Genomic DNA, 19,795 nt, shown 5'->3' on the forward strand with positions numbered 1-19,795 from the left:
GCTACTGTATCATATACCTATCTATCTCCTTACCCTCTAGTGGTCATGAAGAAAAGCAGAAAAATAAGCTCAGCAGACTGTACTGGAACACAGCCCCTCTCTGTACTACATGTGAAACCTCCTCCAGCAGCAACACAGAGATACAGCTCGCCAATAATGTGCATTAAGCATTTAGTAATATACCAGAATGTATCTGCAATAAAAAGCAGCTGCTATCCATAGAGTAAATGGATTGCCGTGCTCATCAGTCAACATTATGCCATATGGGCTATCATATATGTCATTTCAAGTAATACTCTTAATAGATTAAATATTCAAGTGTCCCAAAACATTGTTCCTCATTTCTACAGTCTTACCAGCAGTAAAATCCCATAAGAAGGAAATTTGTGATTTACAATGTGCTGTAAATAATAATGGCAAAACCATTCCACACAGATTCTCCCCTTTCTCTGATTAGCATATTCTATTCATTTTCCTAGACACCCAGGTTTTGCTAGGTTCAAGGTTTGATTTAATAGCTCCAGAAGTTTCCCTGTATATAGTATTATCATCAGGTCCCTCTCTAGTTTTTCTCTCTGTCAGCACTCTGGGATTGTGTTTGATTGTGTAACTGATGGACTGACCCTTGTTTTCTCGCCACATTCATCTGTCTCTCTGCCTGTCCTGTGACAGGCCAAACCTGGTCATGTCTCTGGGCTGACAACACTGTCCCTCTACCCCAAAGGGAGACAAATGGCAATCAGTTAATGTGCTCTCCACCATGTAACCTCAAACAGAAAGAGAAAAGACATCTCATGTTGCAAATGAGGTAGAAAGGATGATCAGGTCTGGCAGATATGTTTTGCCATTGAAATGTCAGGAGAGATGTCTCAGTCAATACGACAGAAAAGACCAGCCACGGTTGAGTTGTTTGAGGCCCTCCTTCAACACCACTCTGATGTTTCTCTTTTCTTTGAGTGGGAAGAAATAAGAACAGCAACGCTGCCATTTTCTCTGCGGGTGCATAAGAATGAATGTAATGAAGGAATCCATGTAATCAATTCAGTGTCTGTGGGTGGAAGGAAGGAGAAAGAGAGCGGAGGAGAGGAGAAGGCGTACTGTAAATGTGCTCTACCACTGTGCAATGTTCAGCGTCTCTCTGTTAGCTGTGATTCAGTATCTACTCAGAGCTGTGGGTGATGGTTATTAAGGGGCCTGTGTAATGTGTGTAATAGGGGCTTGGCTACAGGGGCACAGGAAGAAGGGGCACAGAAAGCAGAAAACCATGGCTAAACACTCATCTCACCAGGGAACTCACATTCTCATCACTTCATTGCATTTTCCCAGCAGAGAGCAACCTCTCTCAGAAGTGTTTCCTTTGTCACATACAGAAGTACTGTAGAAGTAGTGTTTTTCCTCCATATTTTTAGTTTGATATTTCATTTGCACATACTGATGTAATAGTATGGCAAAGCATACAAATGTTGCTGTGATGTTATAAGGAATGTGCATTAAAAGCTTGTATGTTTGTTGTTGCCAAGGTAACAGAGACCCGGACAGGCCCTCTCGGATGCAGTAACTATGACAACCTTGATTCTGTCAGCTCTGTTCTGGTTCAGAGTCCGGAAAACAAAGTCCACTTGCAAGGTCTGTATTATATATTTTCTTGATTACGTATTCCTAGAATGCAAATCCTGTACACCATTGTCACGCTCCACATCAGTGCTTTGGAATCAACCACAAAAAAGCAAAAAATAATTATGAAATATGGTTTATAGCACATCCTATCATAAATTCCCATACAATAGCATCTTCAAAGAGATCCACACATCCCATTATAACAATTGTATAGAGTAAAATACATTTATTGGTATGCTCTTACATTGTTAGTCTTCCAAGGATAACAACTACACTTGCACTGCCTTGCAATTCACTCACTATAGATCACAAATTGCTGTCCTCTTATACAGTACCATAACAGTACACCTTAATGGTGGTTTTAAATCCTGGCTATGTTGTGCTGTTTTACAGGCCTACAGGTTATCCTGCCAGACTACCTGCGGGACAGTTTTGTCCAGGCTGCTCTCAGCTACATCGCCTGTAACGTGGAAGGGGGCTTCATCTGTAAGGACAATGACTGCTGGTGCAAGTGTGACCCCAAGTTCCCAGAATGCAACTGTCCCTACATGGACATCCAAGCCATGGAGGACAGCCTGCAGAGGATCACTGAGACATGGGGGACACTTTACAAGGAGTTTGAGGACTCAGGTGAAGATAAACGTTTTGGATCCTCTTTGATCTTTAGATGCTGAAACTATTAAACTTTTAATTTGATATATGAAGTGTCCAGTGCAACTCAGTTGTCATGCAGCATTTACGAAATGTCTTCAGCTAGCTTAGCTCTAAACGTAGTCGCTGAGCATGCAGTTGATAGTTTATAAATTCACATGTGGACAATCTTTGGATAGTTTTTGTAGGGAACTATGTGAGCTGAGTAAAAGTGTTTTATCATATGTCATGCAATTAAAGGTGGAGGGCTGTTCCTTGATGTGTACCCCAGGCATTATGATTTACGGTGTAAACCGTAATGAGTCACAGTGAAACCTCGGGGACTTGGCACACAGTCTGTGTGCAGCAAATCACAACCTGATAGGATTGGATAAAAAAAAAACATCTCGAGCAGATTAATCATCCATGAAACACGTGTATTACCATTCCAGCATTTTCACATCGGTGTAGTAACAACGTATGAATGAGAGCACTTAACATAATGTTGGGATATTATTGCCTCTCTAGGTCACCCTGTAGTGGCCACTATTTCTGAGGTGAATTCAGAATGGATGGGCCTTTTTTCTCTTCAAATATTTTTGGTGTGTGAAATATCTATAAGTGCAATTACTTTTAAAGTAGATGTTTTAAGAGCAGAGAGGAGAGTGCAGGCGTGTGAGAGTGCCAGGAATAAAGAGTTTCTCAGGTGAGGTCGTAAACATGTCCTTCGGTAAAGGATATCAAAGACGTTTCAACATTCAGCAGAATGGGATGCCAGCAGGAAGAAAATAAACCTGGAAACACGGAGCATGGCAGTACTGGAACCAATGGCATTGTTCTCCTTTGGCCTTGAGGAATGTGGCAACATGCATGAAGTGATCTTATGCTCTTTCTTTTCAAACATACAGAAAACATTTTTCCAAAATAATTCTTTGGCCATCCCCATAGGAGAATCCTTTTTGGATCCTATTACCCACTGGGTACACACTGGTTGAATCAACTTTGTTTCCATGTCATTTCAAATGACGTAGATCCAAAGTGGAATAGACGTTGACTGAACGTGTGTGCCTCATGGGTAGCCTTTATTGAAGGGCTATTTTGTTTCAATCAAAGCATATATACTGCCTAATGGCGCACGCTGTAGATTATTAGCCACACGAGGGGGAAGAAATGTGACTCCTCAGCTTCAGATTAGAAATGACTGAGGTGGTGTTTCTGGTGTAACATATTATACTGTAGGTGTCTATGCTACAGTATGCTATCATATTTGGTTCTGCTAGGCTATGTAAAATACTAATTCATCATCGTGTGATCTTGTGAGACATTGATTCAGCTTTTATCTAACTTTAGGCTACTAAATGAACACTATTGTGAGAAGTGATAATAATCATAAGTGATGAGAAGGATTATTAGGCATAGGCAACAGTTCTTGATTAAGGTTACTTTAAGCGGTTTGAGCGCCTTTGAATCATGGTGCTGAAAGGACAGCACCATAACCAAGTGGTCGTTCTGGGTTCCATTGCGCAGGAGGGGGTCTGTGGAGTTTTATGAACTTCAGGGCAGATATGCTGTGAATTTGGATCCTAGATCTTGTTGGTGTGATACGGTTCATGCAGTGGATGAGTTTGTCTGCATACGCAATTGAGGTGGTGCATTTCTGTAAGCTAAGCACATGTACAGTAGGGCGAGTTCAAATGAGTTGTACATGTGTCCCAAGTCCATAACACAATGTTTTGAGGACAAATGCTTCAGCACAGTTTCCTGTCTGTGGCTGTTCTTGTCATGGTGGATTTGGCCTGCTCAAAGTTGTCAAGCCTCTGACCGTTGGGCCTCTGCACACACGCCTACAGATATTCATCATTTGCGCCACCTCCAGAGAGAGAGACTACAGGGAAGAAACCACAATTGTCGTACCTGTAGGCTGCTATAGCCTACATATCTATTTAGTTTGTCATTATTTTGTTTTCATGGAACTTTTGCGGTGTGACATATTATTTATTTAGAGTTGACCAGAATACTTTTTTTACGTTACCAACTCCATGTATTCTCAAATTGAAAAGTGATGGAGCACGGTCCCCTCACGCTACGGCAGCACTAGATCCCTATTCACCTGGCCATATTCATGACATGTTAATTTCAAAACAATCACCTTTTAATTTTCACTCTCTTTCTGCCAGATGAGTTCAAGACCTTTCTGACGAGGCTCCCGCAGAACTTCTTCCTGAATGTGACGACAATCCAGCACCTGTGGTCGTTGGATGGCGTGTTCCAGTGGCGCTACGAGCAGCTGGAGAACAGCATGAGTGTGCTCTTCAGACGAGCCCAGAGAGTGGTGTTCAAGCTCTTCAGCCTCAGCAAGAGGTGTCAGAGGCAGCCTCACATCCGTCTACCCAGAGAACTGTGAGAGTCCCACTCTGCTCCCACATTACACCTCTTACCACTGAGCCCCAATTACACTTTAATCACCCATCCAGGAAGCTGATAGCAATCCTCTACATCTACCCCTGTGTGAGTGGGAGAAACAGGAAGCAAGCCAAGCAGTGTTTATCTACATTATTACTGCAGCTGTGAGGAAAATGTAAAGCACTATACTTATTTTGTGACTATAGACTGTGGAGAGAGGGAGTGGAATGTTTGTCATTTTGACTGGGAGGCTCCCCTACATGGCTTTAGTTCGCAGTGCTTCACACAGATGAGAGATGCGTGATTGATATAACTTCCAGGGGCCAGTTCCACTGCTGACAATTATGAAGGAATAATCTGCAGGGAGACGGCGGCTCAGTTTTATACAGCGAGTAATAATACGAATTCAGAATTGGTTTAAACTACACTTTGTGTTCAGACAGGCAGCCTAATTTTGATATTTGTTTCACTAATTGGTCTTTTGACAAATCAGATCAGCTCTGAAAAAAATCTGATGTGAAAAAATGTGATGTGATTGGTCAAAAGACCAATTTGTGGAAAAAATATCATGATTGGGCTAGTTTTGCGACCGCAGCCTTTGTGCTCAAACTTTGACCATTAGTCCAAATTATGCAGGTTTACTTTCTGCATGTCTATTTCACAGATGAAGCAATACGTTTGTCTCTTTGTAAAGATTTTTTACAATACTACAAACAAACAAATTGCAGAATGCATTAATGGTATATGTTTGTTTAAATGAACTCAAACATGCATTATTAGTTCCTGGTAAGAGTAACTGTTACTAAGTACAATTGCACAGATTTTTTTAATACAATCAACCAATTAAATTCACAGCAATTTTCATTCACCTACTGTATTGCCATCCTATGTTATATTCCATTGTGTCTCTCTGTCTCCGTCCCAGGCCCCAGTCCTACTGGCTGAGTCACTTTCAGTCTCTCCTCTACTGTTCTGAGAACAACCAGCTGGGTTCGTTCTCTGAAGAGCTCCACAGCTGTACCTGTAACTATGAGCACAGCCCTTGCCAGCTGTCCCCGCCATGTGCTATCGGAGAGGGCCCTGCCTGCGCAGCCTGCGCCCTAGACAACCACACCCGCTGTGGAAGCTGCAACCCTGGATACGGCCTAACCCAGGGGGTCTGCAGACCCATGGTGGCTGACTCTACAGAGAACTACCTGGGCTTTGAGACAGACCTACAGGACCTGGAGCTGAGATACCTGCTACAGAGGGCTGACCGTAGGCTGGAGGTAAATACAGTGCCTTCAGAAAGTATTTATACCCCTTGATTTATTCCACATTTTGGAATAACACATTTTGTTGTGTTACAGCCGAATTTATTAAATTAACGTTTCGCGCACATCAACACACAATGTAAGCAGCTTTGGGAGTGATTACAGCTGTGAGTCTTTCTGGGTAAGTCTCTAAGAGCTTTCCACACCTGGATTGTGCAGAATCTGCCCATTACTGTTTTCAACATTGTTCAAGCTCTGTCAAATTATTTGTTGTTTATTGCTAGAAAACCATTTTCAGGTCTTGTCATATACTTTCAAGTAGAGTTAACTCAAAACAATAACTTGGCCACTCAGGAAAATTCACTTTCTTGGTAAGCAACTACATTGTAGATTTGGCCTTGTGTTTTAGGTTATTGTCGTGCTGAAAGGTAAATTTGTATTCCAATGTCTGGTAGAAAGAAGACTGAACCAGGTTTTCCTCTAGGACTTTTCCTGTGCTTAGCTCCATTCTGTTTCTTTTTTATCCTGAAAAACTCCCCAGTCCTTAACGATTACAAGCAAACTTAACACTTTGTGTTCAGGACATATAGTAAATTGCTTTGTCAAATATTTTGCAGTATTACTTTAGTGCCTTATTGCATACGAGGATGCATGTTTTGTAATATTCCGTATGACCTTGAGAAAGTAGATAGACATATTGTCCTAACAACTTAAACAACCATGAATATGTCCTTCCAGGTCCACGCCATCTTCATCAGTAATGACATGCGTCTGAACAGCTGGTTCGACCCGTCCTGGAGGAAGAGGATGCTGCTGACTCTGAAGAGCAACAAGTACAAGTCCAACCTGGTCCACATGCTGCTGGGCGTGTCTCTCCAGATCTGCCTGACCAAGAACAGCACCCTGGAGCCTGTCCTCACCCTCTACATCAACCCCTTTGGAGGCAGCCACTCTGAGAGCTGGTACATTCCCGTCAGTGAGAACAGCTTCCCAGACTGGACAGCCACCAAACTGGACCTGCCCCTGGAGTGCTTTAACTGGACCCTGACGCTGGGCAACAAGTGGAAGACCTTCTTCGAGACTATCCACATCTACCTGCGGAGCCGGATAAAGACGCAAGGCGGTGGAGGCCCGGCAGGGGCGGTGAACGACAGCCTCTACTATGAGCCATTAGAAATTCTGGATTCTTCTCGGAATCTGGGCTACATGAAGATCAACAGCATCCAGGTGTTTGGCTACAGTATGCACTTTGACCCAGAAGCGATCCGCGACCTGATCCTGCAGCTGGACTACCCGCACACCCAGGGTTCCCAGGACACGGCCTTGCTGCAGCTGCTGGAGATCAGGGACCGGGTCAACCGACTGTCCCCTCCAGGTCAGCAGAGACTGGACCTGTTCTCCTGTCTGCTCAGACACCGGCTCAAACTGACCGCCAGCGAGGTGGTCCGCATACATGCCTCACTGCAGGCCTTTAGCAACCGCCTGCCCAACTCTCTGGATTACGAGACAACCAAGCTGTGTAGTTAACAGTTACTAGGGGACGACTGGGGGACGTTACAGATAAATGGCTACAAGGGTGAACTATTGGACAGCAGAATGGTGTACTGGTACAGTATTTTGGCTTTCAGTGGTTTGTTGATTCTCTGGATTACAAGACTGTAAAACTATGTACTAAATGGAGCAGTTGGATGAGAAGGACAACTGAATAATGTTGTTTGGCTTTCAGTTGTGTGGCGACTCAATGACTTGGGAGGTGCTGATAGCCGGTGCATTTTGGTCGAGAGAAGTCACACGCAAACTCCTGAAACAAAAGCAGATCTAGAAATGGATATATTTAAAACTCTCTCCACATCCATTTGACCATCTTGTTTAAATTCAACCCTTCTCATTTATACAGTATATACTGAAGCCAACTGGAGGAAGAAACATGGTACAGTCTGTTTGTTTGTAACTCTTTTATATGTTATTTTGCTTATGTGACCGTGCACTTTCCATCATGACCAGAATACAGTGGTGTCAGTCAGTTTTGTAGATGACTTGTTATTAAAACATAATGGATTAACAACTGGGGATATTTTTTGTCAAACTCACTTAGAGCCGAGGAACAGCTGTTATCACATCTCATTGTAAGACATTCAACACATTAATCGCAGGAATTGAAACCACTTAAACTGAGTGAATGAAATTAAACGTGATAGAGGAGTTTGATCAAATCATCAGGAATCTCTATTACTCTCATTTATGTGGTTCGTGTATGGCTTGTGATCAAGCTTCTTTATCCTAATTGATTAGTAGACTTTGTTAAAGGAACAATTGAAGCCCTAATTATTTTACAAAAAACTATAGGTTATGTACAGTGAATGTGCACACACACACGGACACACATACTACAGATGCGGAAAGAAGTGAACAAAGCTGAGTTTGTCGTAAGACTGGTTCCATTTGGGTCATGGCTAGAAACACACAGGGTGAATTTTTGTATTTATTTATCTGAAAGCAGATTGAATTGGAGCAGATCAGTAGATGCTCCAACTGCCCTCTAGAACCAGGAGTGATGCCCCTCTACTTTACTTGGCCACAGATCCATACCTGCAGTATTAAAGGTCAGGACTATAAGGTGTCAGATCTCATTTACTAACATGGCGTGTGTCTCATGGCTTGTCTGTCCAGGGGAGCGGTCACACACCTATGAAGGTCAATGGCTGCGACCTCCATTTGTCTGCTCCTCTTATCAAATCCTTCTCATGTCATAAGATAAACTCCAAGGAGGGTAACACGGATGAACATGGATTGATGCTGAGGTGTGTGCTGGATGTATAAGTGAATTTCAGGGTGTCATTTGGATGCAGGAGTGTCAGAACATGGCCACTGTGAAGAGATGGAAAAAGTAAGGTCCGATTGTTTTTTTGGTCTTTACAAGTAAATTATTTCCCCGAAAACCATCAGAACACTTTATCCACCCACTCCTGGTTAACATGTCCCATTTAAAGGTGAGACAGAGAACAGACGAAAACTTTACATCCCATCATCTCACATCAACCCGCTAACAAATTAAACCTTTTAATCTCACAGTAAGTGAGCTAGGGACGCTGGAGTAAAAGGAAAAAACAGAGGAAAATTAATTCTGTCTGCCCATTTATTCTTTCTGAAGTAAAAATGAAAAGATTACCAGGTAGGTGACTATAATTATGATGTTTAACAGCCCTCTGCTCGTTCTGCAATTACCAGGCTCAGTTCTATAGCCCATCCTGGCGAGGCTGGCCATAATTAATTTTGTGAGCTTTTAAATTGTTTTTATCCGTACTGTGGAGTCCCGCCATGTCCCTTATGAGACACTGAGTGGGCAGAGAAGAGACAAGGCTTTGATGAAGGAAGGTCTGACCTTTACTGAGATGTCAATCAAAAGTGTCAGATAGAATAACTTTTCTCATGTACTGTATGACTGTACTGTTGCAACTAGATTGCATACTTTTATGCTTTTACTGTTCATAACGCAGTTCTTTTTCTAAACTGAATGCCTTAATAAGACACGGCTGCCCATAGAAGAGAGACATTTAATTATTCTGAAATAGGTCATTATGATGTTATGATAAATGTAAAAGAAAGACGTGTTACCCCTGTCACAGACACAATCATAACATTTGCGACACTGACCAATTTTCTTGCACTCCACATTATACCATGTTGGAAATGCATTCACACATTCAATTATACATTCAAGTAATTTAGCATAGTTGAATTTCTAATGTAAGATCAAAGAGTGTAATAATGAAGTGAACGGTGCTGCTTGGTCTGTTAAATTAAACATATTTAGTATTTTTTTAATTAGTCTATGTATTTATGATGGTGCCACATCATCCACATTCCCATTATGAGGCAAAATGCATTTTGCATCATCATCATGATGATGTGGCCAGAGGCACTTAGCTTCTTGAAAGTCCAGTATCTTGACAACTTGACTGCTGACATGGAAAACATTTTGGGACTGTATCAACAGTGGACAAAAGAAAAACACATTTTAAAACCATTGTACGATTATACAGGAAGTAAGATCCCAGGTTTCTCTTTGAAAAAAGTCCCCTCGTGGGGACTTTGCAGTTAACTGGGAACAGCAAATACAAGAGGAGGCAAAAGGTAACCGTCACCGACCGATAAATCAATAGTCTGCTTCATTACCTGGGAGAACAAAAGGCTCTGCAAAGAGATCGATAATACTTCTGAGGAGGCTCCTCTGGCATTTTGTCCCCCATCCGATCCCCCGTCTCCCCCACCTGTCCCCCGGACTAGACGAGACTAGATCAGCACCCATTTACTGAGATGGCAGTTTCCGCCCGGCAAGGTTTGTATAATCACAAATCAATACTGACTTTTAGTTCCAACGATGATGCATTGTAAAATGACATTAGTTCAGGTGTCTGGCTAGCAATCGCCATTGCTTAGCCACTCAGGCTGTGAACACAAAACCCTCAGACGTGAGGGATTCTTAAAAGTTGGGACAATCATTTTCCAGCAGGGAAACGTATGTTTTATGGTTGAACATTTTGTTGCATTTCGTAGCATTATTTGAGAAAAAATATGAGTGAGGGGAAAGATTGGTTAAGGATTGTTCTAATGTTCAACATTATTAATTTCCATGGTGGCTCTGTGAAATGTCTGGAGCAAAGGATCACAATTTCAACCCCCCCCCCAAAATGTCAATTCTAAAAACTGGCAACAATGAATATGAACTTAAACAAGGGTATTATGTAGCATCTTTCAGTAGCCCTTTCTGACTTAAAGGAATATTTCTCTCAAAACTGTGATTCCTAAAAAAATGGTGGTTTGTGGTTACTATGTCAGATTTGTCTAAACTCCTGGATGAATCAAGTTTGAGCAGGGTCAGATACAGTATAAGGACCCGTTCTTCATGTCCTCATTACATGTAGTGCAACAAGACCACTCATGGTCTGTAAAGTTGTCTACTTTCGATAGATTTAAACAAACTGATTGAAATCACTATTGTCACATCCATAAACTGTCAACTCCATCTCCCTGACAGTTTAAGATAGGTTTTAGTCATAAAGCAACTGAGGAAAAACTAAATTGCAACTGTTTATACCACTTGAATGAAGAAAAACATAATGATATTCAATTCTGACTGATTTTTGTCAAACATCAACTCTGAGTGCTGTAAGATCTAACAGAATTGTTGTTTTTATTGGGAATTTTCAAATTAAAAAAATATATTTAGAGGCAAAATATGTCTGTTTTAAGTAGTTGTTGTCAACTCCGTCAGTCGCTTGTCAACTATAGTGGAGCAGGTCAAGAGCTTCAAGTTCCTCGGTGTCCAGATCACTAAGGAATTATCATGGTCCACACACCGACGGTCGTAAAGAAGGCACGACAATGCCTCTTCTCCCTTAGGAGGCTGAAAAGATTTGCCATGTGCCTTCAGATTCTAAAATATTTCTACAGCTGCATCGAGAGCATCTTCAGCTTCTACCTCCAAGCTACAAGATTGCTGAATAGTTAACCAATGGCTACCCTCATTGACCCTTTTTGCACTAATTCTTTTGACTCATTACATACGCTGCTGCTACTGTTTATCTGTCCTGATGCCTAGACACTTTATCCCCACTTACAGTGCCTTCAGAAAGCATTAATGCCCCATGACTTGTTCCATGTTTTGTTGTGTTACAGCCTGAATTAAAAATGGATTCAATAATGACAATTTTACTAATTGATCGAAAGTTAAATACAGAAATATCTAATTTACCATTGAGACATTACATGTTAGAATCACGTTTGGCAGTCATTCTGGGTAATTCTCTAAAGAGCTTTGCACACCAGAATTGTATAATATTTGCATATTAATTATAAAAAAAATTACTCAAGTTCATTGTTGATCATTGCCAGAGTGCTATTTCCAAGCTTTGCCATAGATTTTCAAGGCGGCATAAGTCAAAACTATAATTAGACCTCTCAGGAACATTCAATGTCGTCTTCTCAAGCAAATCCAGTGTATTTTTGGCCTTTGGGTTTTAGGTTGTTGTCCTGGTGAAAGGCAAATTTGTCTCCCAGAGTCTGTTGGAAAGCAGACTGAACCAGGTTTTTCTATAGGATTTTCCCTGTGCTTAGCTCTATTCCGTTTCGTTTTATTAAAAAAACTCCACCGTCCTTGCCGATGACAAGCATAGCCATAACATGATGCAGCTACCACCATGTTTGAAAATATACAAACGCTATTATTGCCCACAATGAGTCCATGCAGCTTATTATGTGACTTATTTATGACATTTCTACTACTGAAATGATTTTGTCTTGCCATAGCACATTTGTAAAAACATCTAGAAACATTATTCCATTTTGACATTATGGTGTATTGTTTGTGGGCCAGTGACACAAAGTCTCAATTGTATCCACTTTAAATTCAGGCTGTAACACAACAAAATATGGAAGACGTCAATGGATGTGAATACTTTCGGGAACACACTGTATATGTGCATATCTACCTCAATTACCTCGTGCCCCTGAACATCGACTTGGTACTGGTAACCAAGTGTAGCCATGTTATCGTTGCTTATTTTGTATTTATTCCTCATGTAATTCTTTTTTCTATTTATCTTTTTTCTCTCTTTATTCTTGGGAAGGGCGCATAAGTAAGCCTTTTACTGTTAGTCTACACCCGTTGTTTACAAAGCATGTGAAAAATTCAATTTGATTTACAATTGGACTGCGTCACTGATGGCTAACCATCTTAAAATTGATTTTTTTTGTAAATAATCTGAAATAATATTTTAATCACTGTTCTGCAACATATGCTTCAACTATTTAAGTATTGCTGTGCTAGATCTAAGGTAGATAATGTTTTATTTATACACTTTGTTCTATGTTCTGAATCTAAAAAAAACATGCCAAAATGCTAACAAAATTAGCCCTGGAGCATTATATAACATTATATAAGTTACAAATAATCAATCAAGGCCTAAAAACACTTATTGGACAATAAATGTACAAATTAAATCCTTATTATGGTGTCCTTACATGGTATGACGTGATTAATCCATTGTAAAAAGGTTTCATTTGGGCTATGGTGGGTTAGTTTTTCAATCAGGTCACATGGTTTTAAAAACTCCAGGAAAAACTCCTGGCCTTTGGGAGGATGAAAACCTTGTCAAACTGCAGCAACCTTGTACTTGTTCATTTTAATGATATTTTAATGAAGAACTAGGGGGTTTCCTATATACAGACACAGAGACGCTAATGTTTAGGTGTATGGGCTGCTATATTTATGTAAGAACTTTTGCTTGTATCTGTCGGGAGTGATGTGTTATCACGCTTGCTAAATAAATACCGGAGGAAAGTGGAGAGCACACCTTGAGCTTTTTTGTGTTGTGCATGACCTGCGATTTCCGTGAATCTGATTGGTCAAGACACGCAAAGAGGCTGCAGCAGCACACCGTTGTGAAGGACAGAGAAATTGTGTGCAAGTTCACAATCATGAGGCAAATCAGAAAATAAACAGCACTTTGCCCCTCTTTTAACAATTTACTTCAATATGTTTTATTAAACTAAATCGAAAGTGGTGTGGAGCTGCAACATCTGATTGAAAAATGTTGTGGCAAATGTTGTCTCACAACATTTTATCCAGTGGTCCTGCTAACGAAGTTGACATAAATCCAGTTAGTTGCCTTTTATGAAATGTAAGAATTAGGTTGTTCCTTTGCATGGTCTGATAGCTGATACTTTGGTCTATCAAAATATACATTTCAAATGTTGTTAATATTAAGAATAAGATTTGTGAAAAAAATTGATTGTTCCGTTTTTCAAGAATCCCTGAGCTACAGGTAACTTCCAACATAATGGAAACACGTGATTAAATGAGGAATACAAAGTATATTGAAAGCAGGTGCTTCCACACAGGTATGGTTCCTGAGTTAATTAAGAAATTAACATCCCATCATGCATAGGGTCATGTATAAAAATGTTTGTCAGGCCATTTGGCCATTATTTTGGGTACCATAGCTATGCACCCACAGGATGATAATGCCTCAATCCACAGGGCACGAGTGGTCACTGAATGGTTTGATGAGCATGAAAACAATGTAAAACATATGGCACGGCCATCTCAGTCACCAGTGACGTCCGTGGCATTTGAATATTTATGGGAGATTCCGGAGTGGCGCCTGAAACATAGTTTTCCACTACCGTTAACAAAACACCAAATTATGGAATTTCTAGGCATTCCTCCAATAGAGTTCCAGACACTTGTATAATCTATTCCAAGGTGCATTGGCACTGTTCCGACTCGTGGTGGCCAAACGCCCTATTAACAAACTTTATGTTGGTGTTTCCTTTATTTTGGCAGTTACCTGTACATAACTTGACAATGCTGTGAGAAAAATAAACCTCCAACTAGAATATAAAGTTTCGGACAAGAGAAGTATTGAGTATTTCTGATTAGAGAATATGATAATCATAATAACTTCGAAGTGAGAAGTTCAAAAATATCCCTTCGTAGTTTCTGCCTGTGGGGGGGAAAGTGTCTTGGGACCCAGAGCAAAGTGCCCTTCAAAATCAAACCTCAGTGAGGGGGAGAGCAGCATGGGGTCAGTAATGCAGATAAAAGGATGACTTTGACACCTCTAACGTTTTCATCACCAGAAAATAATTACACCACTACATCTAGACCTCTTACCAAAGAGTTCCACAATAACAAATACATAGCCTATAACTCTTCAACATCAAATAACACCCAAACTGTTATTGTTGATATTTACATTTGCATTAAAAAAGTGAAAATGAAAGAAAAATGCAAAGAAAACAAAGTTAACCCTCTTGAGTCGATTGACACACTGGTGAATCAATCTATACTATATGGCAAAAGTATGTGGACACCTCTAAAACTTTGTTGATTTGGCTATTTCAGCCACACCAGTTGCTGACACCTGTATAAGATCAAGCACACAGCCATGCAATATTTTATTTTACCTTCATTTAACTAGGCAAGTCAGTTAAGAACAAATTCTTATTTTCAATGATGGCCTAGGAACAGTGGGTTAACTGCCTGTTCAGGGGCAGAATGACAGATTTGTACCTTGTCAGTTCGGGGATTTGAACTTGCAACCTCCCGGTTACTAGTCCAATGCTCTAACCACTAGGCTACCCTGCCGCCCCCTGTAATCTCTACAGACAAGCAATGGTAGTAGAATGGCCTTACTGAAAAGCTCATTTGCATTCAACGTGGTACCTTCATAGAATGCCACCTTTCCAACAAGTCAGTTCTGCCCTGCTAGAGCTTCCCCAGTCAACTGTAAGCGCTGGTTTTGTGAAAATGTCCAGGAAGCAACAATGGCTCAGCCACCAAGTGCTAGGCCACACAAGCTCACAGAACGGGACCGCAGAGTGCAGAAGCATGTAGTGCATGAAAATTGTATGTTCTCTGGTTGCAACAATCACTACCGAGTTCCAAACTGCTTCTGGAAGCAACGTCAGCACAAGAACTGTTCGAATGGGATCTTCATGAAATGGTTTTCCATGGCCAAGCAGCCGGACACAAGCCTAAGATCACCATGTGCAATGCCAAGCGTCAGTTGGAGTGGTGTACAGCTCGCCACCATTGGACTCTGGAGCAGTGGAAATGCATTCTCTGGAATGATAAATCCCGCATCACCATCTGGCAGTCTGACAAACGACAATGCATGACAGCATGACAATGCCCCCTTGCACAAAGCAAGGTCCATACAGAATTGGTTTGTCAAGATCGGTGTGGAGGAACTTTGACTGGCCTGCACAGATTCCTGACCTCAAGCACATCGAACACCTTTTGGATGAATTGGAACGCCAACTGCGAGACAGGCCTAATTGCCCAACATCAGTGCACAACCTCACTAATGCTCTTGTGGTTGATTGAGAGTTAACTGCACCTCAGATTGCAGCCCAAATAAATGCTTCACAGAGTTCAAGTAACAGAAACATCTCACCATCAACTATTCAGGGGAGACTGCATGAATCAGGCCTTCATGGTCAAAATGCTGCAAAGAAATACTAAAGGACACCAATAATAAGATGAGACTTGGTTAGGCCAGGAAACAAGAGCAATGGACATTAGACTGGGAGAAATGTGTCCTTTGGTCTGAAAATTTGAGATCTTTGGTTCCAACCGCCGTGTCTTTGTGAGACGCAGAGCAGGTGAACGGATAATCTCTGCATGTGTGGTTCCCACCATGAAGCATTGAGGAGGATGTGTGATGGTGGTGGGGGTGCTTTGCTGGTGACACTATCTGCATTCTGCAGCAATATGCCATCCCATCTGGTTTGCACTTAGTGGGACTATAATCTGTTTTTCAACAGGACAATGACCCAAAACACACCTACAGGCTGTGTTAGGGCTATTTGACCAAGAAGGAGAGTGATGGTGCTGCATCAGATGACCTGGCCTCCACAATCACCTGACCTGAGCTGGACTGCAGAATGAAGAAAAAGCAGGCAACAAGTGCTCAGCATATGTGGGAACTCCTTCAAGACTGTTGGGAAAGCATTCCTCATGAAACTTGCCGAGTTAAATAAATGTTAAATAAATATAAATAAATAAAAAGCTGGTTGAGAGAATGCCAAGAGTGTGCAAAGCTATCATCAAGGCAAAGGCTTGATACTTTTGGTCACTACATGATTCCATATGTGTTAATTAATAGTTTTGATGTCTTCACTAAAATTTTACAATATAGAAAATAGTAAACATAGAAAAAGCCTTGCATGAGTAGGTGTGTCCAAACATTTGACTGGTACTGTTTATTTGATGAGTTTTTCATAACTCCTAGATTTAGGACAGACACTTAAAAACCTTGTTTCTTATGATTTATTTTTTAACTGTAATGTTTGCCAATTATGAGTCTGTTATTTAATGTGTTTCTATGGGCTTTAGTAGTAAAGGCCAAAATCTATATTTTATCCCAAACCAATTTAATATATTTTGTTATAACTAAAGGAGTTCTAAAATTCAAAATCAAATAGCTAAATGATCCATATTATAACCATCTTAAAACAATATTCAATATATCAGCTTAGTTTTCTCCCTCTCCCAACGTCTTAGACTCTAAAAAAGTAAAAGAACATGCAGAAATGTCATGAAGCTAACAAGCAGAGTCATTCCTTCAGGAGGATAAACACCTATTCAGAGGCAGGCTGTTAGTTGAGCCTGGCTGTAACCAAGAGACACTGGAACCACATTAGCATTCTATTCCTAGAGCGCACCCAGCAAACTGCTTTATAAATGAACAAAGTTAGGGAAGAGAGAGAAAAGGAAGAGAGAGAGTGCTCCAAGCTGCTATTTAACTGTGACTCCTTTATTTTAAAAAAAAGTTGAGGGAGAGGTAAAGGGAATATGCTTGTCCATGTACAGTACCTTTCCTCAGTTCATTAGAATGCATTACAATGCATTCAATATACTGTATATAGAGGTTGTTTGATATTGAAAGCAGTGTATGGATAATGGTCTTAAAGGTCTAGTTCACCAAAAATTACAAAATGACTCAAATGTTTCCCTACATAAAAAGCAGAGTGTAGACGATAGGATAATTTAATATGAAGCTGTAACTCTTTCTGGTGAGTTGAGTGTTTGCGATTCAGACAGAAACAAAGCCAACCTAATAATCCCAGGCCTACAGAGAGCCATTTTATGCAATACATATTACAAAAGAATTGCTTTGGGGATCTTCAGGCCAGATTTTCAATGCACCTCTAATTAGACAATCCTTTGCTGCGGCATGTACTCATCAGGGGATAGTGTCTTGTGACAGGTCTGGACTGTCATTTATGAACTGTTTGGATTCCCAGCACATTTTTCAAATATTCTCAGTCAACTGAGACTGTCTCAGATGATGAGTCGAGGCTGGTCGGTGCAAACAGGTCTCTCAACTTTCACCGTAGATGTTTGTTGTACTGCTGTGTTATTCAGTCTGATGTATAATTTACCTGGTATCTCCAGTATTTTCTCAATTATTTCAAGTAAGGAAGTACACCTGAATCTTTGTAGTGACTAGGTGTATTTATGCACCATCCAAACTGTAATTAATAACTTCACCATGCTCAAAGGGATATTATTTATTTATGTATTTATTTTACCCATCTACCAATAGGTGCCCTTCTTTACAAGGCATTGGAAAACCTCCCTGGTCTTTGTGGTTGAATCTGTGTTTGAAATTCATTGCTCGACTGATGGACCACAGATAATTTGATGTGTGGTTGTACAGAGACGCGGTCATCATTCAAAAATCATGTTAAACACTATTATCTCACACAGAGTGAGTCCATGCAACTTATGTGACTTGTTAAGCAAATATTTACTGCTGAACATGTTTAGGCTTGCCATAATAAAAGGGTTGAATTCTTATTGAGTCAAGACATTTCAGCTTTTATTTTTGTCAATTTATAAATGTATAAATGTGTCCAAACATAATTCCACTTTGGCATTATGGGGTATTGTATGTTGACCAGTGACATACATTTTAAAAATGTAGGTACATATAAGTGTTGTATATTGGCTGAGAGCTTACATCTAACTGCTTACATCTAACTGAGCTGTTCAATTTACAGTAGCTATTACAGTGATAACATGCCATGCGATTGTTTGAGGACGGCGCCCCACATCAAAATATTTTTCCACCGGCACAGGTTTCATACATTCACATATAATGATTAAATATTCACTTTGTTTTTGAAAATCTTCCTCTGATTTGTCATCCAAAGGGTCCCAGTCATGGCCAAAGGTTTTGAGAATGACACAAATATTAATTTTCACAAAGTCTGCTGCCTCAGTGTCTTTAAATATTTTTGTCAGATGTTACTATGGGATACTGAAGTATAATAACACGCATTTCATAAGTGTCAAAGGCTTTTATTGACAATTATATGAAGTTGATGCAAAGAGAATACTTACAGTGTTGACCCTTCTTTGTCAAGACCTCTGCAATCCGCCCTGGCATGCTGTCAATTAACTTCTGGCCACATCCTGACTGATGGCAGCCAGTTCTTGCATAATCAATGCTTGGAGTTTGTCAGAGTTTGTGGGGTTTTGTTTGTCCAACTGCCTCTTTAGGAGTGACCACAAGTTTTCAATGGGCTTAAGGTCCGGTGAGCTTCCTGGCCGTGGACCTTAAAATATCGATGTTTTGTTCCCCGAGCCACTTAGTTATCACTTTTGCCTTATGGCAAGGTGCACCATGTTGGAAAAGGCATTGTTCGTCACCTAACTGTACCTGGATGGTTGGGAGAAGTTGCTCGCGGAAGATGTGTTGGAACCATCCTTTATTCATGGCTGTGTTCTTAGGCAAAATTGTGAGTGAGTCCACTCCTTTGGCTGAGAATCAACCCCACACATGAATGGTCTCAGGATGCTTTACTGTTGGCATGACATAGGACTGATGGTAGCACTCACCTTGTCTTCTCCAGACAAGCTTTTTTCCAGATGCCCCAAAAAGTTGAAAAGGGGATTCATCAGGAAATTGACTTTACCCCAGTCGTCGGAAGTCCAATCGCTGTACCTTTTGCAGAATATCAGTCTGTCCCTGATGTTTTTCCTTGAGAGAAGTGGCTTCTTTGCTGCCCTTCTTGACACCAGGGCATCCTACAAAAGTCTTCACCTCACTGTGCATGCAGATGCTCTCACACCTGCTGCCATTCCTGAGCAAGCTCTGTACTAGTGGTGCCCCGATCCTGCAACTGAATCAACTTTAGGAGACAGTCCTGGTGCTTGCTGGACTTTCTTGGGTGCCCTGAATCCTTCACAACAATTGAACCGCTCTCCTTGAAGTTCTTGATTATCCAATAAATTGTTGATTTAGGTGCAATCTTACTGGCAGCAATATCTTTGCCTGTGAAGCCCTTTTTGTGCAAAGCAATGATGACGGCACATA

General features: G+C 40.8%; 1 protein-coding gene across 2 annotated transcripts in view; it reads left to right on the forward strand.

The window, feature by feature from the left end:
- The window catches only part of LOC135556279 (BMP/retinoic acid-inducible neural-specific protein 3-like), an 80,839-nt gene extending 72,878 nt beyond the window's left edge, over positions 1-7,961 (forward strand). For both annotated transcript variants that reach the window (XM_064989352.1, XM_064989353.1), the window contains 5 exons: positions 1,521-1,626; positions 2,011-2,247; positions 4,425-4,647; positions 5,576-5,918; positions 6,642-7,961. In XM_064989352.1, the coding sequence (XP_064845424.1) occupies positions 1,521-1,626; positions 2,011-2,247; positions 4,425-4,647; positions 5,576-5,918; positions 6,642-7,430 (1,698 nt within the window). In that variant the 3' untranslated portion in view covers positions 7,431-7,961. The remainder of the gene's footprint in view (positions 1-1,520; positions 1,627-2,010; positions 2,248-4,424; positions 4,648-5,575; positions 5,919-6,641) is intronic.
- Positions 7,962-19,795: the final 11,834 nt, after the last annotated feature.

This window comes from Oncorhynchus masou, chromosome 15, assembly GCF_036934945.1.
Source record: "Oncorhynchus masou masou isolate Uvic2021 chromosome 15, UVic_Omas_1.1, whole genome shotgun sequence".
NCBI lineage: Eukaryota > Metazoa > Chordata > Actinopteri > Salmoniformes > Salmonidae > Oncorhynchus > Oncorhynchus masou.